At 28.8% G+C, this 26,882-nt stretch overlaps 1 protein-coding gene across 1 annotated transcript in view; it reads right to left on the reverse strand.

Annotated features, from left to right (window-relative positions):
• LOC136975051 (monocarboxylate transporter 10-like) overlaps positions 1–8,929 on the reverse strand; it is a 49,956-nt gene extending 41,027 nt beyond the window's left edge. Inside the window, exon 1 of the mRNA XM_067270042.1 lies at positions 8,407–8,929. Coding sequence (XP_067126143.1) covers positions 8,407–8,776 — 370 coding nt within the window. The 5' untranslated portion in view covers positions 8,777–8,929. The remainder of the gene's footprint in view (positions 1–8,406) is intronic.
• Between the last annotated feature and the right edge of the window lie 17,953 nt (positions 8,930–26,882).

The following is a 26,882-nucleotide window of genomic DNA, read 5'->3' on the forward strand; positions in this document are numbered from 1 at the left end:
TTTTGTATAATCTCTATTAAAAAAAAGGGCTTGTAGACACTATTATTTAAATTAATTTAAGATAATTTAAGTTAAAAAACTATTTCAAATTAGTTTTAATTACATATCAATTAGCTTTAAAGTGGAATTTATAGTAAATCAATTAAAAGTTAACCTTATTTTTTGTTAAAATAGCATAAGAAGAAAAGGATTTCCATTCAATTTTCTACATTTTTGTCATTTTAAATTTAATTAAAAGGTAGAAAAAACTCAAAAAATAATTCTTGTTAACATTTCTTAATGAATAAATATATAAAATTCTTACAATAATAGAGAATTAATTAATTAAACTTTGTTTATCTTAATTAACGTCTATTTATAAACTAAAAGTGTAAATATTTTCAATATATATTCGTTTTTTATATTTATTATAAAGAGGAATAAATGTAAATACTGTATATTATTATAAAAATATAAAAAATTCTATTTAAATAATGCCTTAAAAATTTGAATATTTTATTAAGATAATTTATCATTTTAATTAAAACTATTAATTAAATTAATAAAGCAACTACTCGATTAAATTTTAAATATATTAATTAAAGAATTTTACTGAAATTGTAATTAATTCGTGACAAATTTTTATCATCCTGTGATTAATTTTGTACATATTTATAATATTTAAAATCTATTTTCTCGTAGATTATATGGGAGATTTTTCGAACAATAACATCTTTAATCATGTATTTTGAAGTGGTTAAACGTGTTATATAAGATTATATGTACCTAATCTCTCTATGTAATGTGGGCTACCTCATAAACAAGCCATAAAAATTTTGTTACTAGTCATAAAGGAGATTAACGAAGTTGAAATTTGTAGTTAGATTCGTATCGTGTTTAAAGATTAACAAGATTGTCGTTCGGTTAATTGTTGAATTATATAAATAATATATAAATTTTTAAATTCAATTATTAAATATGCTTGTATTTTACACATTTTATGGCAAAAAAAATTAATTTTTCATGCCAGAAAATATGCATTCTATACTGCTTTGAAGTGTGTTTTCTAACGTTTGAGGTGATTTCTAAACTATTTTTATGTGATTATTTACATTTTTTTTTCTTCGTAAATCATTTTAAATCTGTTATTTTTTTATAAATCATTTATTTTTGTTGTTTTTTTTCTTTTTAATTAATTAATTTAACAATATTATCATTACAGGAGCAAGCTCTGAAACGTTAAACTGCATCAAATTATTTATATATTAATTTTGAACTAATTTTGTAAAATAATTCATTTATTTTAAGTAATTAAAATAATCATTTTTTTTAAAAATATAATTTAGTTGTAGAACCTTAAAAATTGTAAGTAAATAAATGCGATAAATAGGCCCTATATAGGGCCTAAATATATAAATTCTATTAAATATGTAAGTAATTAAATGTATAGATTGTAGGACTATGTAAAACATTATATGCAATATTGCTTAAGATTTTCACGAAAAATTATATAAAAATTGCATGCAAATTAATTGATTTTATCCAGATGGCTGTTTCATTTCCCTTCACTCATTTTAGCTTAAAAAAAAAGAAAATAATACAATTGTAGATAAAGCTTATCAATAAAGTCATCGTTCTTCCTTTAAAAATCATTAATATAATTTAAATAATTAATTAATTCTTATCTTTAAATCCATTATTTGTATTGTTTTACATCGTGTATAATTGATATGAGAATAAAATTAGAAAAATTTGGGAATTTATTTTTATTCATCAAGAAATTGGCGTAGAAAATCATTTAAATTTATGGTTTTTGAAGTACTCGAGTTCATCATTTTGAAAGAAAGACGAGTATAACAACCCTAATCTTTATTACTTTCTCTTAAGTGGGTATTATATACAGCTATAGAGCGACATAGGATACACACGGCACATGTTCTGTCATTTTACTCATAAGTGCTCCTATTTTGGTAAGCACAGTTCACAAATAGATTCATCTGAAGCGACTCTTGTAAAGTAAAAGTCCCTTAAATCTAGCGTGAGAAGTAACACACATCAATAATCCAAATTATAGTAACACAGTGCTGAGACTTTTCTCGCCACAACTCGACTCCATGAATAATGAATAGATACATATATTGTTAATTGTATTAAGCTATAGAAAGAACCCTCCTGAAGCTTGTTTATTAGAAGAGGAATAGTTCTACATTAAGAGTGGTTGGTAATAAATTTTCTTCTTCTTTTTTACTTTTTCAACTTTCCCTTTTCTCAGTAACTAAATATGTAAGTGTTTTTCTTGCTTTTTCTTGTGTTTACATGTTTTAGAAGGAAGAAAGAACAGTAAGTACTGCTTAATGAATGGCATTTTTCTTAGATGTAAGTACATTTGTTATCCACTGGATAATTCTGTATAATATGCAAATATATATATTTTAATTTAAAGATAGGAATTTAAAAATTCAAATATTAAATAAATTTCTGTAATTTTAAATTAACAGGACGTGTCATCTTGACAAAATTAAAGCTATTTTTCTAGGAGGGTGATTACATAAATGTGAATTTCATCAGTCGAAAAATGTTCCCTGTATTATAAAAGAATCTTGAATTTTTTTTAACTAAAAGAAAACAATATATATTATTAAAAATAAAAAAAAGAATAGTCGAAAAATTAAATTCAATTAAGTATATAATTTGTGTAAAGTAATCACACGGCTTAATTTTAATCTGACAAATCAGTCAACCAGTTATACCACTTCGGGGGCGAAGTTCAGATTGACATTGTTTACAAATAGGACGGAACAGTCAACTGTCAATAGTTAGAAACGAATACTGTATCCAAAACCTCGCCCAGAGGGGTGTGGTAGATAGACGTATATTCATCCAAGTAGAGGGAGAGTCCATTAAAATCTACGTTAGACACTTCAAGGCGGCCGTGAGAGAGGCCCATGTACTGTAGCTCGCGGCCACAGAGCCGGGAAAATTTTGGGGATGGTTTCCTGTTCCACTGCTATTAGCCTTACTATCATCAACCGTGCATTGACCACGGACTTGACTAGAACAAAAACGACCAAGAAACAGCCACACTCACAGACAGGTGTCAAGATATACCTTCCTGTTCAATCCGGTATTTACATTCGAAGATCCGATTTTACTCGTTGACGACAAATAATTGAAGATTATATATACAATATCCAAGTATAGTAAACACAATAGAGTATTAAAAGTGAACGGCAATAATACGTAAAAAGCAAATTGAATGGCGATTAGAATCTCCCGTTGAATAAACAAAATAAAAAATAATGTTAAAAACAAGACGAGGATATTCTTCTTTCTATTGTATTATGCTTACATAATTTATTTTTAAGCCCATTCATCAGATTTTACATGTCTCAAACGACTGAAGTAATGTATGTTCCTATAAAGAAGATTTAAAAAAGAAATTATTACGCCTCTCCGTGTTATGTTATAATTTAGTGCTTTAGAAAACTACCTATTATATTATAGAGAATTGAAAGATTCTATTCAAACAATACAGATGATAAAAAATAGCGAAAATACTTACGGATTTTAACACGGAATCCTTATTAGAACCGTTATTGATTACAATACACGAAGAGTAGAAGAACGGAAATTCAGTGTATCAACGACGAATTGAAGCCATTGAAGAATGGTTCTCGTATAATATAAATATCGTTAGAATGAATTTTACGAGGGTTTTTTTCACGAAATGTAATAACGCACATTATTTTTATTCTCGTAAATTTTAACACTATTTCTTCTATAAGCAAAGATATGAACTCTTCGGCGCCAACTCGCAATCACTTATACAGAAATAAGCGTGAGAATCTTGCACATTTGCTCATGACCAAGTGGCGACATTGGGCTGCGCATTCTTATCGACTTTTATTACACAGTTTTCCTCCACAATTTGCTAGATTAGCCGATCCTTGGTGTAAATCATTGTCTAGAGATATGTAACTTCTAGTAATTATTGCTCTTAGTATCCATTGTCTAGATGAGATTGATTTAGTTTACATCGTTTATACCGGGTCAAGTTACTCATACTGCAAAGAAGAAATTTATAATGATCAACTTTATTAACTTTTATTATTTTTGTATAGTTAGAGGATACATTAAGGAAAATTGTAGTAGTATCCAATTTAAGTCCTTAACAAGCTAAGCAATTACGTCTTTAAGAGAGTTTTTTGGTGCATCGTAAATAAAGAAGAATATTTCGTAATTCATAATGAAACTTTTAATAGATTTTTTTTTGGACAGTGGCTTCAATACAACCTCTTCCTAATGACTAAGCATTGCACATTATAGCAAAATTACATCAGAAAGTTAAAGAAAGTTCAGTCTATATACAATATACAACTCTATAAAAAATATAAATTTTTATAATATATTTATATTTAAAATCATATCTTCAAGTGGATAAATTCTATAAATATTAAAATACCTTCCTTCATAAAATGGCTTATGATAAAAAAATAACCAACACACAATATATTTTCATTTATAAATTTAAATTCAAAAATAATATAAATGCCAACTACTTCAAGAGCTAAAATTCGAAATTTATTTGTAATTATATAATTATTTTTCAATATTAATAATAAATATAATTATTAAATAAAATTTAACAAGTATTTAAAAGAACTTTACTGTAAATTTAATTAAATAAGGCTACTAGATTTGGCTCACATTCAAATAAATAGCCACTTGAGAAGCTTATTTTTTTCGAATTAGAGGATTATATTTTAAAGAAAATCTTTATAAATAATAATTATTACCTTTATACACACTCTCTAATTAACACATTGTCACATATCTATGTGAAATTTATTTAAAATTGATCATAGGCTCTGAGGGTACTCGAAAAAAAGTCACTATCGTCTAAATAATGATTACTATTATTTATGCTACTCTTATTATTGAACCTATAAGCCTATTATTATGTTTTAAATTTAATAACATAATTTATAACCGTATCTTTGTAATGTAGATATTATTTATTCGAAATCAAATAAAACTATAACTTACTTGCTCATCGATTAAACTAAACGAGGGGATGATATGATGAATATTAAATACTTTTAAGCAAATTTAAAGCATTATTTATTATTTAAGAACAATATTTTGCATAAATTTATATAGAAAATAAGTTATATGTAGTCCATGCTAAAATTTGTACAGTACAGTATATTATAGTTTACACTTATAAAATTTATAATTTAACAAACTTATATATACATATGTAGTTTATTATAAGCAAATTTATAGTATATACAGTGGACTCTCAATATAGTAACCATGAAAAATAGTGAATAATTTTGTAACCATGGCTCGATTTATTCATTTCTTTGACGGTTCACAACACTAGTTACATAGAATTGAAATCATAGAGAATAAATAAATGATTTCAATATAAAATATTAGTTTTAACAAATATTAAACTTATGTGTGTATTGTAATTATTATATTACATTAAGCCATTCGTGTATATTATATTTAGTTCTATTTTTAAAGCAATTTTATTATAATAAAGTGATAAGAAACAATATTTACATTGAGTTAAAGTTAGTCTCGATAGCTTTAATTTCTCATAAAAAAAATAATAAAATTGACACTTTGTTTATTATTTTATCTTATCTTTTAAGGTAGTTTTTAATAGAAAATTTTCTTTTAGATTCCTTGTAATAAAAATTCGTTTCACTCTTCTTTTCGTAATCTTTTGACCCTCAAACAGCCATAAAATTTATATATATATATATATATAACACGGTATTTCTCACATTAGCGAAGCCAAATAGTAACTATAATAAAATTAACTTACTTTTAATGGCTTTCGTGAGATGTGTTTTACTTCCATTAACTCTTACTAAATATGTCAACTCTTAATGAAGTTACGTCCACTATCATCTATTAATATGGCTTTAAACTTTTTATATATATTTAATATTATTTTTATTTACTTTCTTAACCAAATTAGCCATTTTGAATTGGTTTTATTCGCTTTACAAAACGTATTCCAGAGAATTTACCATTCGTAGATTTAGCATGCAACAGTTAATAATGAATTAAGTATTATTTCATTTAATTCTTTTTAAATATTAAAAATTAAATAATTTTAAGTATTTTTCCTTGAATTAAATACGTAAGAAGAATGTTTCTTCGATCATTTTTAATAATATTAAACTGTTATTAATGATTTTATATTTAAAAAAAAAAAATGTATTATTAAGCTCTATATTATTCTTTACTATGTATATAAATGTATATAAACTTTTACTCTTCATACTTTAATATAAAAATGAGTAGAGAACATTAAAAAACTTTAAAATATGCCAAAAAAATGGGCTATTCAAAGCTGAGAATACTTAAAATTTACAAAATGTTATTGAAACCACAACTCGTGAAGTACATTAAATAAAAAGTAAATTGAAGTGTCTCTCTCTCTCTCTCTCTCTCTCTCTCTTTATAATAACTAAATTCTTGTATTCAGCACTTCACACATTTATACTGATTCTTCAGTATTTACTCATTCGCCGCAGGATACTTGTTGAGAGTAATTGGATTCTGATAAATAATGTCTCCAAGTTTATTTAACCAGAAAATTTATTCCAATTACATGAATTGAAATCATCAAAGTTATACAGTAAATTGAAACAATAAATTTTTACACTTTTTTTTTTTTTTTACTAACGTTTAAACAGTATTAAAATATATAATATAATTATTTACTTTATCTTCTTTAGTTTATACTTTAGTGAAGTAAAACTATGGCAAGTTCTAATGTTTATCATATAAATTGTTATTGAAGTATAAATATTTTTTCCTCCCTTCTAGAAATAGAATAAAAGTGAGTGTTCGTGATGTAAAAATTACACGAATTACTCACCATTCAGACCCCCTATTTTACAATTTGTCAACTTTCATACACTAATACTATAATAGAAAGTAAATTACAATAATATAAGCCTTCAGTTGAAGTTAGTTTCTATTATATATCAATAATTAGATAATTAATTAACATTTCATTTAGATAATAGAAAAATGTATCCATATTTTTATAATATAATTTATAAACTAAGTGTATAAATAATAAAGCCATTTAAATATAACTTACTCGAATTTATTATTGATTTGTATAAAGAAATACTTTGTAGGCTATATATATATATATATATATATATATATAACACAACAATGATGCTTACTGTAACGTTTTAAATGATAAGCTATAAAATTTTACAACCTTCCAATGTTATTTTTATAGTTTGATAGGACAAGAATTCTGTAGAGACTTCAATGATGAGGAAAAAGTATCTAAAGTAATAATATAAGAGCAACAGATAACTGCAAATAATGCTTTATACAATCTAATTCAACGTTCCATTCAGAATTTTAATAATTTAATATGAAAATATATTACAAAATATAAATAAAATTTATAAAATAAACGTCAGGGATATCTGTATATCACTGCAATATCTTACTATTTATATATCTCGAATGGTTACATACGACTATCCAGTAGAACAGTGTTTTTTATTGTTTTAATAAGGCTTGAAAGGTACAGACAGCTTATCATATAGGCATTTTTTATTACTGTAAAAAATACTTTTTAATTAAAAAAATATTATATCCGGGTGTTATACAAGCAGTAGCATTTCGTGCTATAATAGAAGCTTTATACCAAGCGATGAAACGTGCAAATGATATCAGCGACCTTTTATGATAATGATGCTGGAAGTAAAGTGAAAATCGTGCATGAAATCCATCCTCTTATTTTATACAGAGAACCTTTAATTGATATCAGTTATCTTCATACATATTAAAAAGAAATTATATCACGATGTGTACAGTACATTAGGAAGAGCAGGGTCTTACAATCGATTGTTTATACACTGTGATCCTTAACCAATTTTCTAGGAAATATATATATATATATATATATATATATACACACACACAAACTTCACTTCTGTATATCTGATAGAATGTTAAATCAATAGTGGTCGTCGTTACACTCGATTTAGGATAAATACTGTGTTGTTTCCAGGATCTTCTCTTATCGTTCTGTCTTTTAGCTTTGTATAGAATAGCAGAATCGATTGCTTTTTATCAAAATAAATAAAACTAAGTCTGTACTCTTAAATAAATTTCTGGACTTTTTTCGATAAGTTCAATCTTTGAAGTTAAAGTAGTAAGCAGTAATTATGATACGCATCATTAAAATATCGAATCAATCGTGTTTTTGCATGGCATCGTTAACTTTAATGGCATTTTACATTAAGTGTTCGCCATTGATTTGCATAAGGCTTTTAAAAAAATTAGAAGAAAGGAATGATTTTTATTATTTTGTTATTATTATTATTATTATTATTATTTGTTTTTATAAATAAAAACTTTTTGACTTACCAGCTTCCATGAGTTTCTCGTTACCGAATTGCCTTAACACTTCTAGATACAGAACTCCGTAACTCAATTGTAAGCCGGTAGTCATACAGTGAATAAGAAAGGCACAGGCACAGATAACCCAACCCCAGCCTCCCTCGGGATAATAGTGTTGCCTGATAGTAGAACTCTTCAATTCTTGGTGTTTGAGGATAGACGGTCGATCTCTGGGTTGTTCTGGTGTTCTATATGGACCAATCGACTGCAAGACCGAATCAACCTCTCGTTCTCTGGGCGGCGGGGTCAGGCTGGTTCTCCTGGAGGGTAAGGAGGAAGACCTAGGCCGCCCAACTGCCGCTAAGTCATCGGGCGATTCTTCGCTCACTTCGTTCATACTATAAGGGACGTGGCGGGCTCCAAGAGAAGTTCACACCTGACATATTCCTAGACACCCGAAAGGTGTTTTGTTCTGGGCTGTGAGAGCTTGACTACGCAGTCGCGATTTGTTAAGAATGCGCGCGTAGTTCGACACAACTCCATTGACCACGTGCACCTCACGATGTGAAGCCGCTTATAGATCAGGAACCCGTTGCTAGGAAACAGTTGCCAGGGGATACGCCGACTGTCTGCACCATTTAAGGTGATTGGGGTACAAATTTTCGATCCGGCAAAGAAAGGGGGCACCGGCTGATGACTTTTAAATGAGTTAATCTTTCCTACCAGAGACTTAATCACAGGGGTGAGTCGTTACCTTTATTTTTTTCCTCTTCTTTTTTTTTCCTTAAATATACATATACATATATATATATATATATATATATATATATTAAGCACGCTTTGACGGAATTTTTAAACGAAACTTAAAAATATATTTCTTTTAAATTAATTAAATTTTAACCAATTTTTAATATGTATTTTTAACAAAAGAGGGCGCTGGTTTTGGTAACACCCGACGTGATTTAATTAGACCCCTTTCATGTTATTAACTCTTTCTATAAATTCTCGAGATAGAATAAACTACTCGTAAAGTTCTATCTCTTAAATCTATCTGACGTGCGGTACGTGCATTTAGTATGCTCCTTGTGATCTTCCATCACAACTGTCACCCAAAAAGCTACCTGTAAAGATAGCATTAGCAGAAGAATCTGACACTGACACCCGCGAAACGTTTCATTTTACTATTATTTACAGCTATATATATATATATATATATATATACCGGATATGGTAAGAAGTTATGCAAAATGGAAAAATAATGGACTTTAACCGCCCACAACACGCTTTAAATTGAATATGATTGAAATATTTATAAAGGTCACGCCAAATATTTGCTTTATAATGGCTTCAGGCTATATAAAGTTATCAAAATAAGCTAAAAAAAAAAGAAAACACTCGAAGGAAGCCATTCATATATTCTAGTAAGACATACGAGTATTGGCCCATTAAAAGGTTAAATCGATTTATAATGTAAATAATATGAAATATTATCTCCATAATGTTTAAATCTATCTAAAATGATTCAAATAATCAAAAAAATCTACGCAAAAACTGTTGAGATATTCGAATAACTAATCGTATATAAGAAGATTTAGCCCATTGTACTTTTATGTATATAACTATTACCCACAACTGAATGTAATTAAACATTCTATAGTAATCCTCTTGTCTACATGTCTACGGTATATGCAGATTTTACACCAAATACTTTTGAAGATAAAAAATAATAATAAAAAATGTATCACATTACGTTCTTATTTGTAAATAATTGTTTTACTACCCAACAAACAGACCAAACTCTCTAAAATAAGTGAATTTGCGTGTGCAGAACAGGTTCCTTTGTGAAACTTGTCGACAACTTTTATCCTGTCACCCACATTCTTTCTTAGTTTATCCTGAAAACACCGCCTATTGATGTGGGCAGTAGAAACCATGAGGGGGGTAATTACCATTACGTCAGCAGGTGGCGACACCTTCGTTTGTCGTCGGTGGTACCTCGGTAGATACGCCTCTATACGTTACAAATGTACCTACTTAATCCACATTTGTGTGATTTATTCTACAGGTTTGAAAGGTCAAATACGAACCTTTAATACAAAAATATCTAAAAATAGTATTAATAAACGACGAAAGCTTTATGTTCATTAAGACACTTAAAATGCATTTTTACTGTTTACATATAAATAATGTAAACAAAAAGATTATATACGAGGATTTTTTTCTTTTTTAAATGAAAATAAATCCATTTATATTTATAAAGGCAACAAGGAATTCACAGAAAAATACTAAAATTTTTAAAAAAACACGTGTAATTTGCTGTAAAATGTTTTCATTCTTAGATAAACACGCTCTGTTTAGCCCGAATGGGACATAACATAAGATAGATATTCTCTTCTTAAGTTTAATTTCAGTCGAACAAACGTTGTCCATTAATCGCAGATTACGAGAAAATGTATCATAGAGTTATGAAGGGGCATTTATTTTTCTGTATTGACCGAATTGCCTTTGGAGGATTTACTAGAAAACAACAGAAAAATCTCACAACAAATGTTGTAGATGATATCGTCAATGTAAGGAAACTTAACCGCTAGAGACCTTGTGCTAGACACGAGATAAATATAAGGGTATTTACATAAAACCACTCCGCCTTAACTATCTGTAGCCACATAAATCACAACTTTAATGTTTACTTCTTATCACTTATTGCCTTTCTGGACGGTAAGGAAAAACAGGAAAATACAAAAAACATAAATCTTGAAGGTTGAAAAGTACAAAAAAAAGGGGGGGAGGGAGAAGATTGACGTCACATATGCGAAAAAATTATTCTTTTTACGTTAAGAAAATAAAATTTTTACATAGTTACTAGTAATAAAGGTATTATACCTATAAATCTCATAAAAGTTATCACTTTTTCTCATATTTTTATATTAAAAAAAATGTATTTATTCTATTATAATTTCCTTCTGGAAATTCTTTTCTAAAATTAGACATTTTCATTATCTTAATTAAGTGAAGGATGTTCTATTTATACTACAGATTTATTCTTTTCTTTTCCTGTTTGTCAAATATCTAATGCAAACACAAAACTTACTTTTCTATCTTCTTAATTACAATTTAATTAATTAATTAATTAAATTTAATCATATTATTTTCTATTAACAACACTTAAAAAAACAATACAAAATCTATATTATACTAATTTTAATGTTAATTTTATGGGTTTTATCTTATCTTAAACTTTATAATTATTAGTATTAACTGATACGAAGAGTACGTTCGTTTGTTGGTTCTCGAATTATATAAAGTTTCAATTACGTTTCTAATGCTTTTGTTCTGTTTGATTATTGACCGAGAGGAGGTGGAACCATTCACAAATATGGAACCACTCATCTTTATGAGATATCTTTACGGCTCCGAAAGTCATAAAAATGTGTAAGAAAAGTCAATAAAAGAAGTAATAACGGATTTTACACCGTTTATCATGAGAAATTTTAATTTATATCACTCGTGTATCATGTTTTTACATTAAAATATATTTTGTGGGACCTTTCGTGTCTATGACAACGCATTAAATGCTAGATTGAGGAGGGGTTGGCCTGCTGGCCCGTTCTATATTTAGGTCTGCTCTTGATTATAATAACATTATAAGTGTTTTTTGTATATGTTTTTGAATATTCTGCTTATAAACAAATAAATTAAAATCAGTTAAAACGAAGCAATTAATTTTAAAGCCAACCATTTAATTACAATGTAATTAATTTGATAATAATCAAACTGATGCTGTAAAGATAAAAGAAGCCTTCTGAAGATGCTAACTGATTAGCAACTCATTAGAGTAGAACGGTTAATGATATTTAAATTAAGTTTAACTAATTTTATTGTAAATTTTTCATTTCTTTTTTTTTTTTTTTAATCTATTTAACTCCTCAGCTTAGGGATCGAAGGCCTCGATTAACTATATAAGAGCTTCCGGTCCACTAATTTTTTAAATTAATACGTGATTAGGTCACATTCGATTATTCAATATGAGTTTCTTACGAGAGATTTCTATTTTAGATCAGTATAATTAGATCTACGGAATGTATACATTGCAGAATTCATGTGGAATCTTAAGAAAAATCCTTCTTAGTGGATAAACTAAATACTTCACAGTTTTATCTTCTTTCGCTAGTACTAAATTTCACACGCGAGTTAATAAAACATCACGAGAATAGTCTCCCTCCCCCCTTTTTTTTCTAAGTTGAGAATTCATATTCTGAATAGCGATACGTTTTAAAATGCGGCGATTTCAAATATTTCCAAGAGAACGAATCTTATAATCCATATTATTCTTTTATAGATGAACAATGAGAGATTTTAATCATGCTGCATTTCTTCGTCGCATTCTTTTCTGACAGCTTTATTCACGCTCGTGCATCTGAGAACTCGTTTCTTAAATTCCTCATCTTCTCTTGCCTTCTTTCTAAACCCCCCCTTCCTCCATTACTTTCCACACGTTTCTAAAAGTCATATAATAAACATAGTGCCGTAATCTCAACTCAGATTAGAAAAATTGTCCGCATTCTAAAAACTTCTGATTCATTATACTTATATAAATTCTATCCACTTAATGCAAAGATCTATACTAATAAAGCATACATGTGTATGTATATAGGCCTATAATCGATACAAAGTGTCGGACCGAGGATAATACAGGAGGTCATCAACTTTAGGTGTCAATAAATTTTCAGGCAATTTTCCTTTCCTATAGATGACTTTATCCCGTAACATTTTAACAGACAGGCTCCACAACGTCGATATAATTAGATAGATTCTATTTAGAAGCCGCTTTTGTTTCTTTAAACACTTTGATGTATCCGCGACCCTATAATGTATAACTATACATGTTCGACCGGTTAATTAATCTTTGTTTTGAATACTTAAAACACTCATTTGTTGACGTTGTAGAGGAACTCGAAATGATTATCCACGTTATTTTATTTATTTTTTTTAACGTGTATATAAGAAAATCTTATTTAAAAATTACACAATTTCTTGTGTATTTTTTTCTTAAATTTACGCCCTTGATGAATATTTAATAGCGCGATTATCCTTCTCTGCAGGATACGTGTAATCCTCTCAACTTGTTTATACAACCAAATTTACTTCTTAAACAGTTACCATGAAAGAATCATTACTCCTATCCTTAACAAAAGAATCTTGTCAAGAACTGTTCAATAATTTACAGGATAACTTTAGAAAGGGGGAAGAAATATAATATATGACACTTATATAAGCTTTCATTTATTAATTTATAATTTAAATAAATAAAATTCTAGCTTCTGTATTTGTTTTATTCATCTGTTTTTTTTATTGTTCTCCTTAGAAAACTTTCATGAATGTAATGTGTTTTAATCATGGAATAAGGAAGTAAATTAAGAATTTATAGGATTTACTATATATATATAAATATATAAAAATAAATAAAAATAAGAAAGTCGTTGAAAGGTTTTAGTAGTTTCGCACATGCTGAGCATTAATGTTTGTTCCTTGGTAGGAAACTCGAGGAAAAATTCAGCGCAGCAGTTACTTAATGAAATTCTCTACTCTCATAAGTTATAACATGATCAGATTATTGAAGCTACTAAATATATATATATATTTTAAATCTGTTCTTTATCATTTAATCACATTTAATTGATAATTTATTGAATAATAAAACCTCAGAATTTTATTAAAAAAAAGTAACGTTTGATAGCTTAATTATTATTGATTTAAATTTCATAAACGATGGAAAAATAAGCATCCGTGGCTAGAAAAATGATATCTAGATGGGAATATAATTATTTAAGTAATATTTTAGTAGAAATTTTAAGATTAAAATGCTTTTAAAAATTATATTTGTAAATTATTAAGAAACGTGAATTTATAAGTTATGGGATGATGAAAATTAAGATATTAACATGGCGTATGAATGTATAATTACACTTTGTAATTATTAGCCTATAATTTATCTTGTAACAAGTTAAACAAAAAACAAAAAAAAAAAAAATGTTTTAATAAAAAAAGGATGTGCAAGATGTTAAAAATATTTTTATAAATAAATTTAAAACGTTATTAAAAATAATGATATAAAATTGTAATTTGATTGTTTCGAGTATTGTGATTGGAGTTTTCAATCTCTGCAGGAGAAGAAATAATACTGTATTTATACAACACGTGGTCGTTATCGTAGAGCCAGCGGCTTCTTTTGACCTTAATTGTTAAAGGAAACTGCTAAATTTTCTTCCAAAATATTTTGATAGACCATAAAATTGCAATTGAAAGATAAAAAAAGCAGAAAAAGGTAAAAAAGTTCCGGCTAAAAAAAAGTAATAAAAAATATGGAAACGTTTCAATTTATCCTTAAAAAATTGCTAAAGTATATAAACACTTTTATATTTTTCCTATAGAAACTATAATTTAATATCTCTAAACGAACTACATCTTAAGGCCTTATATAGGGCCTTATCATTTTATAGAAGGAAAGAGCTTCTTATATAGCTTAGGGTCACAAGTTTAAATCTGTCCTTGATACATATATAAATTTAATATTTTAATGGCTTAAATATATAAAAATGTACGTATTAATTTAACAATATTTTAACATGTTTAAAAATATAAAATTTAACATATAAATATATTTGATCAATGAAAAATAATAATATGATATCAAATAACTCCTTTAAATTCCTTTTAATGGATTTTGTGTAACGAGAGAATAGATAATATATAGATCTATTTAGATAAGAGCTTCAAATTATGAATTATTGATGATCACCGTAGGCTCATGTAGGCTATAAAATATAGGCTTGTATAGTAGAAGAGGGTTATTGTACTATAATAGCTACACCATCTTCTATCAGCCAGTAAATGCCTGGTGTTAGTGGCAGAGGCTTCCCACCAGGATCGTCACCCCGTTTGATGGCCCCCCAATGGTCAATGTTTGGAGTTATGACGTATGAGGTCATCTCTGTAATAAGCTTTTGATATGTTCTCCCGACTACTGTTTCTTTCTTTCATAAATTCCATTTTAGATCAAATCTGCAGAATAAAATCTATTATTTTCTTCTTTATCTCCTTGTTTTATTTGGATTTCTTTAAGGTTTTTATATAAGTTTTTTAGCATTAATTATCTAAAGGATTTTATTGATAAAAATGACAATTCACGTTAAAATTATTCATTTTTATTATGTTTTTTTTACATTATAAATATTTAATAAAAGAATTTATCTAGTTAAAAGGATGCAGAAAGGAGTTTTTATAGTTCTATATTCTGTAGAAGGGGAAATCCTTTTCTATATAAAAAACACTATTTTATATATATATATATATTTTTAAGTTTAATAATTAATATAAAATTTAATTTTGTTTTAGTTTTATCCTATAAACGGTATTTCTCAACCTTCAAGAGTGATAAAAGATTACAATACTAATCTATAAGGATGCGGCTCATCTTAGGAAGTCGCGATCTACTAGTTGGGTATGTAAGCGTTAAATATCAATAATTTAGATTTAAATTTTACGTTTTAATTAACTTCTTTAGTTTATATTACTTTACTTTATCTCAAATTTCATACATTATTTAATATATTATATAAAATTTATATCGTTATTCACAGAACTGGTCTGTATAAAAACACGAGAAAATTTAGTATTAAAAACGAAAATTTATGTAACTAATTTTAATATTTTTCTAAAATAAGAAAAAAGTAAATAATTTGATCACGATTCCAATTTATAACTAAGGAAAAAATAAAAATAAAAAATTGTCTCTTATCTTGTGCAACTGAACGATTAATGAAAGAAAAAGATTTTCGCATGGTCGAGTTTGAACATCTCCATTAAATTATGGATCTCTTATTGACCCAGTGATTTATGACAAACGAAGTATCTGCATATTGATATCTTCACAGAATTAATTTTTCATTAATCACATTATCTTAATCAGCCTACATTATCGTTTGCAATCTGAAGGCGTTCAGAGCCGGCTCAGAGAAGATTCAATGGATAAGCCAGTAGAAAGTCGACTTTAACATGACATCACGTTACTTTTCTTCTTCCACCGAGTCGTAATTTAAAACTAGAACAGCCCATCTTCGAGCCAGACTCATTAGTTACTGTCTGAGGCACGTCTTACTTGCACAATGCATTAATCTCATCTTCTAATCACGATGTGCTAAGGTTTTAAAACTGTAGGTATGGTAATGGAGCGATTAAAAAATCTCAATTAAAATTTTATTTATGAAATATTACACTCCGAACGAAAGAAGGAGAAGAAGATGAAGGGGGAAATGATTATTAATTACTTATTATTTAACGCGATTTAAATTAGCATTAAAGTTCTATTAGCTTTGGATATCTTAATAAAGTGTGGCACATAAAAATGGATTAAATAAGAAAAAATGAATTTTATCAGAAACTTACGGTGAAAAATATAAACAAGTTAAGTACATTGGGGTGATAATGTAAAAAGATATTATCTGTGTGGTATGGTGATTGAGCGAATGCCTTCACGAAGGGTGTCTTCCATTTAGTTGCTCAATGATAAATAGAGATTGTCATTGGTGCAAATGGCTTAGACAGTTCTGTCTTTGTTTTTGACAAGAGGAGCGTATCTTAGTGTCTGTTGAGCCTAATGACTCTATCTATAGCTCACACACACACACAACTATTTGATAGAAGGATCTTCGTTCTGCAACACCGAATTGGTTCCTGGAGTGTGAAAATTCCATTAATAGAACGAACGAATGGTAATTGAGCGCATAAATCGACACAACGTCGTAAATCTTTAAAGATGACTTGATTAATTAACCATTGTTTAAATAATTATTTAGTTAAAATTCCATAATTCGACTTTTCTCCGCTTAATATCGTTTGTATGCTAAGTTTGAACGGAAAATTCAATTTATTTATTTAAATTAATTTTTTTAAAATTTAATTAAATAATAATAATTAATAATAATAAACCATATATGTTTATACAAATGTAGATAATCAGAATAATTAATATAATTTTATAAAATTAATAAAAAGTTAAATTTGGATTATCTTTACTTGTGTCCTCTCTACGTGCTGCCATTAAAAGGATCCATAAGGAAGCATTTATCAACGAAGCAATAAATTCGAATGAATTTTTCTAGCATTTTGGAAAAGAACAATCCAGATAAAATTGGAAAGAATCAACTGTAAGTAACAACTTCTGGCAATTCCATCAAATTACCGGGTGACGTGGTGGACCCTTCTTTTTTTCTTAACAATTCTTTTCACAAGTCACCAATTCTGTCAAATTACTTTAAACGTCATCCGGGAAGGACATTTCATTTCTCTAAATGTCCAATCTCTGTATTCCGAACGATTATTTTGCAGTTTGACTGTTCTATTCCCCAGATATGAAATCATTCTTTCTTTCTTTCTTATTCGTATATATATATATATATATATATATATATACACACACACAAGCACCGTAGAAGTAAATTCTCCAATAACTGTATATCATTTCAGTTCCTACTTTATAAATAAATTTATTACACATTTCCTTCCCTTCGAGTGTATAATAGAAGAAATTTGTGTCTTCTGTAATTTTACATCTAACGTAACGTTTTATTTAGGAAACTTGTAAAAAGAAGATTCACTGGCGGACTTTTTTGTGAATTTAGCAATTTAAATTTGCTAATTACGGTTCGAGAATCTAAATCGACATTTTCCAAACAATTAGTTAAATAGCTATTTATGCTATGGAGACTTATCAGATTTCTTTCCCGGTCTATTAAGGAAAACCAGGGATTTTCGTTCTCTACTATTATTGCCTGTTTCGCGCTACACTATCATTTCCCGAGCAGTAACATCGGCGACAACATTCTACACGATTCTTCTTTACATCGACCCATTTTTTGACTAGTCTAACAGTAATGGCGAGTGTTACATCAATTCGATAGGCCGTTTCCGAAATTCTCTACATCATTTGCAATGCTCGGTTTAATAGCAACCGGATGTAAATCAATCTGGAATGGATTTCAGCTACTGTCAGCACCGTATTAACTGTCGGCATTTATCGGTTTGCGGTCGATTTTTCTTTTTCTTTTACACGATTCTTCATCACGAACAAAAAATCTCAAAATCTCTAAGGTGCGTGAAATGTTCTTCTCCTCTTACAATTTTTTATTTTTAATTTTAAGAAGTAATGTGCGAGCAAAATTAATCCACAAGAATTTGACACGGATTTTGTACGCTCCACGCCCAGTCTATTATTTAATTCCTGTTTGTATCTAGTTCTGGAACTATATGAGAAATTATCGAGTGCAGCTGGCATCTAAAATGTCAGCGTGCTAATAAGTTATATCCGAGACTACAACGACTTCATTCGTTTCCACGCTTTCTATCAGATATAATTTCACGCTTTCACGGTCGGCTTCAATTCTGTTGTGCTTGTAATTTTGTCATCCATCACGAGCAGGTAGGGGGTAGGTACCGACACACCTTGGACTCACTCGAACCCATTAAATGTTAAATTTAAGATCCTAGTCCTCGAGTCGGAGCGCCTTTAAACTCTTCTTACTCCACGTCGTAAAGAGGAGAATATATTTCTTTATAACAGATAATTCGCAGGAGAAATTTAAAATTTAAAAAAGTTATCGATCTAAATATTCAAATTTGATCATTTTCCACAACAGCGAATAAGAGGGAGGGAATCGTAACTCATTTTATTCGCGCGTATCGCTTAAAATGTAACGTTTGCGGACGGAATTTCTACCCTTCTTTTTAAATAAATAAATAATTTTTTAAACTCGGCCGACAATTAAAATAAAATTTAAACCCGTTTAAATTTAGTTTTAAATGAGTAATTGATAGAAAGTTGATGAACGACGTATTTGTAAATAGAAGAAAAGTAAAGCGAGTAACTAGTTTGACAAATAGATAAATCTAAATTAAAATAGTGCTATTAACATAATAATTTTCTTTTGAAAATAAACTACATGATAGATGCCTCGAATGTAACAAGGCTATCAGTCGGAAGAAGGTAATGATGACAGATGAACAAATGTGCTAAAGAGTTGTTATCGTGGTTAATCAACAATATCACACACTCCGGTTATTTAATAGGTTGAACTTAATTATATTAAGATGTGAAAAATTCAGATCGATGAGTTTGGCTATTGTAGTTAAGTCTTTATTATAATAGCAATGATTGCTAGCTCGGGGGCTGAAGTCAAATGTACTTGTTTGAATACATAATGGACGTGTACACCAACCATCAAAGCACAATAGATTCGATTCAAAACTTAACACAGATGCAATTATGATACTGATTAATAATACAATTTTACTCTTCTTGCTCTTAAAAGGCAGCATCAAATCTATTCTAATATATATATATATATTATGAAAAATGACATAGATTTACCTTACCTATCCTGTTTCCTTTTCCATTAATTGATTGATGGATACGTGTAAGATAATTTATTTAAATTAATTTATGGAAACAATCATTTGTAAGTTTCGTTTAACTTTAAATTTTAAGTCCATCATCTCATAAAAAAAGGGAAAAAACATTTAAGTTAATGAGATCGAAACAGATCGCCGAGGAATGCGTACTCGTAACATTAAGGCCATGTTATAAATAAGAAAAAGGCATAGATATTTAATTCTTTACGCAATAAATCTCATTTAAAAGTGAGCATTACAACAATTCTTCTTTCGAGTGACAGGTTAAAATCAAGTTGACCTTAGTATCTTTTTTTTTTTTCCCCCTCGACGGGAAAGGGAAAGTGTTCCAGACATTAAATTGCTTCATTATCTAGATCGTGTTTCACCGTAAATTTTATTGTGAATTTATGACTTTTATAAAATTATACCCTTCGAATTGACTATATAGGCCTATATATAATCTATTCAATAGAAAATCTTTCGTATATCAGCACCCTTCAGTCGAATGACGGTGCAGGCTTAGAAAAATTCCTATTTTCTTTTCAATAAACGATGGATAATAAATCGAAGAAGGAAAAACAAATTGATAATTTCTTTAGCTGTTGATGTATTGATATTTCATTTTTATATATATATATATATTACAAAATCTGAATTTTATTGCGACGAAATGTCTTTTCTAGTTACTTCGTATGACGTATTTTTTGTTTTATTTCGATAAAGTTTTTGGTAATTTATATAATGAATCTCGTCTGTACAGATGTAGTCTGCGAGAAAACAGGTAGATTCATCGATCCACACATCTGCAACCATTAACTGATGAGATCAATCTGCACTCTTATCTCACCACAATTGATATTTATTAGAATCCGATATAGAGATAAATTTATTATATGGACAATTCCATCGAAAGTCGACCCCCTTTAATTGAGATCGAACGTAGGATAAAAATAAACGAAATTTCGAAAAAATTCAACAAGCAAAAAGTTTAAATTATTATTATTATTATTATTTTTTCCCTCCTTGTACAAACTTTCAAAGATTGTTGGAAGATAAAAGAAGAAGCAATATTTATGTAATGGTTATTTTTCTTTAACCTCTTCGGTCGTATTTTGAACAAAGAACACGTCAGCATGTCGAAAGTAGAAGTGGGAATCTGTTCCTAACAGAAGACAGTAAACGTCTCCGCTGACTAAAATATTTCACCTAGAAGACATAGTCGTTCTGTTTCCATCACTACTTCTTGCTTACAGTCGACATTGATGTTTCAGAAACTATTCTGCTTTATTTACTGATAATCATTGCACTTACCTTCATTGAGAGTGAATATGATGCAGTTAATAACTTCAATTATCGTTTTTTTTCCAGTGTTAAGCCGTTTTTAATGTATTGCATTCGAGTAAAAGTAAGGGAAAACATTAATTTATTATTATTTTTTTTATAAGAGTATCTATCACTCGAAATAATTTAAGATTAGAAAAAAAAAAGAATTGTTTCGTCATTAATTACGAGAAGTTTTAATCGATTATAAGAGTGAATTTCTAACAATTTTCCGCACTTTTCATTAATTGAGATTAAGATAATTAATTCGATAAAAGTACTTTTCAGATTGGGTGAATGATGCAAACAGGAGAATGACTTTAATAGCTTGTTCGCATGAAACAGTAATGAGGCAGAAACGTTTTCATTGTCCGAATGTTACCGTCTTGTCATCGACAGTCTTATTGTCTGTTCTTTCTTTGACACGTCTCGTCGTGTTTCTCTTTAATCAAATACATCCCAGACCTGTTATTTTCTTTGAATTTCGCTCGACTTACTACACGTATTTTATCATTCCATTCTTGAGATATGTCTATAATATCTACACTGTATACTTTTAATACGAGGAATTAAAAACTACAGTAGCGGATCTATAACAGTTTTGATAAGATAATGATTATTCTCTGTTGACTCTACTACACCTTTCATTTATAAGTAAAAGATAATGATTTTTGATACGAGAAATATTATAATTGAAAGAATAACACGGGAAATAGATTTTTAGTTTGGGAATAGGATCCCCTTAACCGACAACTAGTTTATAACACGTTACAGCTGTGACATTCGATCAAAAAGTTGTGTGAACCACTCATGACAAGCTAAACACATGCATTGAATTGCACACAGCCTGACGGAACTGACAGGTGCAAAATTACGTGAGTTGCTTTTCAGGATCTTTAAGGCCTGAAGCTACTTGTAAATTAAAGTTGGAAGCACTAGCGGCCAAATTCTGCCAAACAGAATCACGAATTCCTAAACATAATACTCCTGCCAAGTGAAAGTAGCAGAATTTCAAGTATAAGGTAATATTTTCGATTTTTGAAATAATAATGTAACGGTTGATAGCGATGATTTAATTACGTTAACTCCTCGTCACAATTATATAATAATAATAATACCACGTAAACACTACGTATTTAATTAACGAAGTTGAATTCATTTTAATATTCTTAATGCGAAATATTACACTATTTTTATGTAAGTTTGGAAAAACTCAAAAATTCTTTATGTTCAGCTGATATAAAACATATAAAATTAATTCCGAGACTTATAATTTCTACAAAGAAAAGAATTTCCGACTTCTTTTGCTGTTTTTCAAACTCCTTAATTTATAATTCATTTACTTTTCATATTGTTAATTTGCAAAAGGGCGTAAAACCTAAAATAGGTTATACCTTATTCATCTGTTTATATCTGAGTTACAGTATGACTACTTAATAGGGAAAATAGACAAAGAAAAAGGAAAAGAAATGTAGCTAATATGTAGTAGAAACGTACGGTTTGAATACAAATTTTTGGCAAAGCTTTTGGGTGGGACTATACCAACGTAATATATATATATATATATATATCTTACTTCTTTACGCCCTTTTGCGAAACTAAGAAGGGTCATAAAATATCCATTATGAGTTAGCCAGATCCGGATCCATAATAGAGTCTTGGACCATTTGGACGAGATGCGAGATTGAGATTCAAAGCTCAAAACATGGAAAAATTTCACATCTGGACTTGATCAGAGTGAGATCTGTCGATATGGAATGAATGTTTTTAAAATGTAATGGTGATTTTGTGTCATGTTAAAGTCCGTGAACTTTTGAAGACCTTTTTACATAAATATAATACAAAATTCATATTAAAAAGTTACTAGATATTGTACAAAATCCAGTATTCTAATCGGTGTTGGATTACAAGTACTGTTTGGTGAGGTCTTTTATGGGAAACTGGTCCATATTTAGATGTTACTAACGCGAAAAAAAACCCATGGTCGTGGGTTCGGACCTCTCCAACGGGCGAGATCCGAAACCACAAGTGTTTATTGGTTTAATCCACTTGATTATTGGTGGGCCTGTACTAGTCCATGTATTTACAAGTATTTGTGTAAGGTCTTACACAAAGTCGAGGTTTCTTATAGCTAAAGCTTTAATAGAAATTTCATTTTTGAATAAAATAGTATATATTTTTTTAATCTATTAAATTTTATTCTTCTTTTTAAATATGAGAATTCTAAATTTCATAATATATCGTAAAATTCAATTTTAATTAATAAAATATTAAAGCTTCGTGGGGTCCAAGCAAATTTGAATTGAGGTTCCATGTACGTTGTTCACTTCAGACATTTTTAAAATCCAGTTGCATTACTTTCCCGGAAAAATAGTTAAAACTGTGTGTAACGCCATCTGTTATGAGATTGTATTTTAAAAACTTTTTATATAATTAATTCTTATAAATGGTAAAAAGCTTAATTTCGTGGTTACAGATGAGTTTTATTTAAAAAATTATAAACGCTAGTAACGAGTAAAATCTTCATTAAGTCCGACTTCACCCGAGATGCGACACGCGATCCCCTCTATCTCTCCACCCCTTCGACCTTTAACCACGAAAATTTAATAGCATCAACCCCTCTAATACCCAAATCTCCCTGAAAAATTTCAGAAAATTTCGACAAAAAGAACAAGAGTTGTTAAGCTTCAAATTGGGTGAACAAAATCGTGCATCTTCCACACTAACATCAATACCCCTTTATCATTCTAGAATTTTTCTTCCTCGCATTTTTGTAACGATTTAAATTCATAATAATTAATTACAAAATAGGAATATTAAATTAACTCAAATATCCGAGAATAGTTCTTAAAACTATTATTATGTTTTAAGAAGAGGAAAACTCTTATCTTCACATTATCTAAGCGAATGAGTAGCTTCAATCTAAACTCTTTTTTCTTCTCTGTACAGATACATTTTTTCCTAAAACCAGTTCGTAGATATAAATAATTAAACAAAAGGATGCTGTATATAAGAGAATTTAATTTCTTTTATTCAAATTCGGATTACACGTTACACGAATGGGACGATATAATTAAAGAACTATGAAGTAACAGAGGACGTGTAATGAATACGAAAATCAAATTTATGAAATAAATCATTCCGAGATCGTATAAGCCATCGGTCATCCGTACGTACCACCACAGATGAGGGTTTGCCACAGGGATTGTATGCATATTTGTCAACGCATCAGTCATATATACATGTATGTCCTATGGTATTTTAATGGATCTTTTGTCGTGGTTTCCGTTGACAAGCTTATTTATATAAGTATCGATGATTGAACTCTTTCTAACGTTGACAGCTACGCGACGACAATTTAATATAGTAATGGCTTCTATATACTTGATTATGATTGATACACGTAACTATATAAATACATAAATAAAACATCATTAATTACAAAAACATCAACTTTATTAGCGATAAATGAACGGTGACCTCGTCGAAAGTCCATTGTATAAAGTATAAAATTCGCACGAGGTGTGAGTATCTTGGAGTAGTAGGAAAAAAAAAAAATGCCTGAAGTTCAAGAAAATAATTAGTAATCCCGTTTAAAACAACGTGACAAAAACTATCATTACCATTAACAATTTGTCAATCACGAAAACAGTCGGTTGCGGATGGCGAAAAATTCCAGACAAGTGCCAAACCAACAAAAATAGTTACGACCGTTGTAACAAAGATCAACGTCACTTATTCTGCGGGATAAAAATATATGATGTATGTCAGAACGTTATTTTATCGAGAGGAAAAACCCCTCCACGTACTTAATTCTCCTTGTAATTGCAGCTGCCGTCTCTTTTTGTAAATTTTAATTTTACATCATTTATTCACAATTACAAATATTGAATATTCTATTAAATAGAAGAAGAACCTTTCATTGTATATTCTTACAATCCAAACAGAAAAATTAGATTTAAAGAAAAGAAAAAAAAAGAGGAGAGGGAGAAGAAGGCTTTTAAAGATGTAAAATAAACATAAGGCAAGAAAATAATGGAAATTTAGAATATATTTATCTGTTTGAATAAGTTATTAAATACCAAATTCTATCTTTTATGTAACCTTTTAAGAATTTTACAATAGAGAAACTTGTTTCTCTTTGCATTACTTATCCAATATACTTCCTTGCTTATGTTGATTCAATTTAAATATATATATATATTTACAATTGATACAGTCTGTTAAACTTCTTTTTTTTTTAATGTAGAAAAAATACTTTCAGTTGGTCAAACTAAAATAAAAATTTTATTACTGCAAGTATTGATATTGTAAAATTTTATGATAAGAGTAGCTTCCTGGTATAATTTATACATTTCTATGCATACACAACTCGGAAAGGATAATAAAGGCTGATGGCATTTTTAGGGTTTTTTTAAACAATAATAAAGAAAAAAAATTCCATTTCATTTCGTATTTATTTGATGTGGAATAAATTTCTTTTCTGTTATATAAAACGAAATCATGCCTAAAAATCCATATGTATAATGCATCTTCTAAACACTCTGATGGCTTCTTAAGTTTCTAGTAATGTTCACTTACAGATGTTTAAATAAATGAGTTTGTTCTTTCATATTAATTCTCTCGTATATGATTTAAAAAGTGTTACATATGTTTATTTTACGTAAAACGTATTTAAAATTAAATGTAAGAATATATTTATTCGCGAAAAAGAAATTTCTGCATGTTACGGTAGAGGGAAATAGAAGAAAGATGAATTAGTTATAGCTTAAATTAAACGCAAGTAGAGCTCCTCAGAACACGTAGTAGTGTTACCAATCTTCTGTTGTGAAAACCCCCTAAACAGATCTGAAATTTCCTCTAAAACCCCTATATTAACATTTTAAAGAGGATAAAGGTCAGTCATTTAAGTCTTCAGATTGGTTCGAGGGAGTAGGGGAGTAGGACCACATTTCCTGAACCAATACTCCGATTTTCCTGAAAATTTCTAGAAACAATTCCCCCTAATACGCAAATCACCCTGAAAAATTTCAGAAAATTTCGACAAATGATACAGGAGTTATTAAGCTACAAAGTGGGTGCCCACCACACACAATAACACTCATACATACAGAAAACTTTTTTGCATTTCTCAACGTCACGTTGTTTGAGTGTAGACAAATTTTGTCTACACCCAAATAATAAACGACAGCCACAAAAAAAAAGACAAAACAAAAACCACTTAAAACTATTAAGAATGTTCAACTGTAGAATCATTATGGTAAATATAAAGAGCACCATAGAAGATAGAACATAAAAGCCTCACAGTGCTAACATGATGATGATAATAGGATTTTTCTTGTAAATCAAGAAATTGTCATTCTGTAGACTAATCATGGCTCCCTCATTCGTTTTATATATAGTAAACAATACTTCATTCTTAAGTACAAATAAAAACCTGACTGCTGTTATAATGTGACAAATCAACTACTTTTATGTGTCAGTTCCAAAATTTCTAGAAAATTCTAGTTTTGTTCACTTAAATTTGCCTCCAGGAGTAAAATTTGACAACAGGAAATTAACCAGGCAATTATTATTGTCTAGGGAACAATTAGAAGAATTACAACTGGTCACTTAAAAGGGACACAAGACCAACTGGGGAAAAATGCAGCGTTCACTTAAAATAAATGTTAATTTATATGAGGTTCCAGTAATCTAACAACTTGTGGCATTTTAAAGAGGAATATTCTGATTGT

Source organism: Centruroides vittatus, unplaced genomic scaffold, assembly GCF_030686945.1.
Source record: "Centruroides vittatus isolate TY-2023 unplaced genomic scaffold, ASM3068694v2 contig_361, whole genome shotgun sequence".
Lineage (NCBI taxonomy): Eukaryota > Metazoa > Arthropoda > Arachnida > Scorpiones > Buthidae > Centruroides > Centruroides vittatus.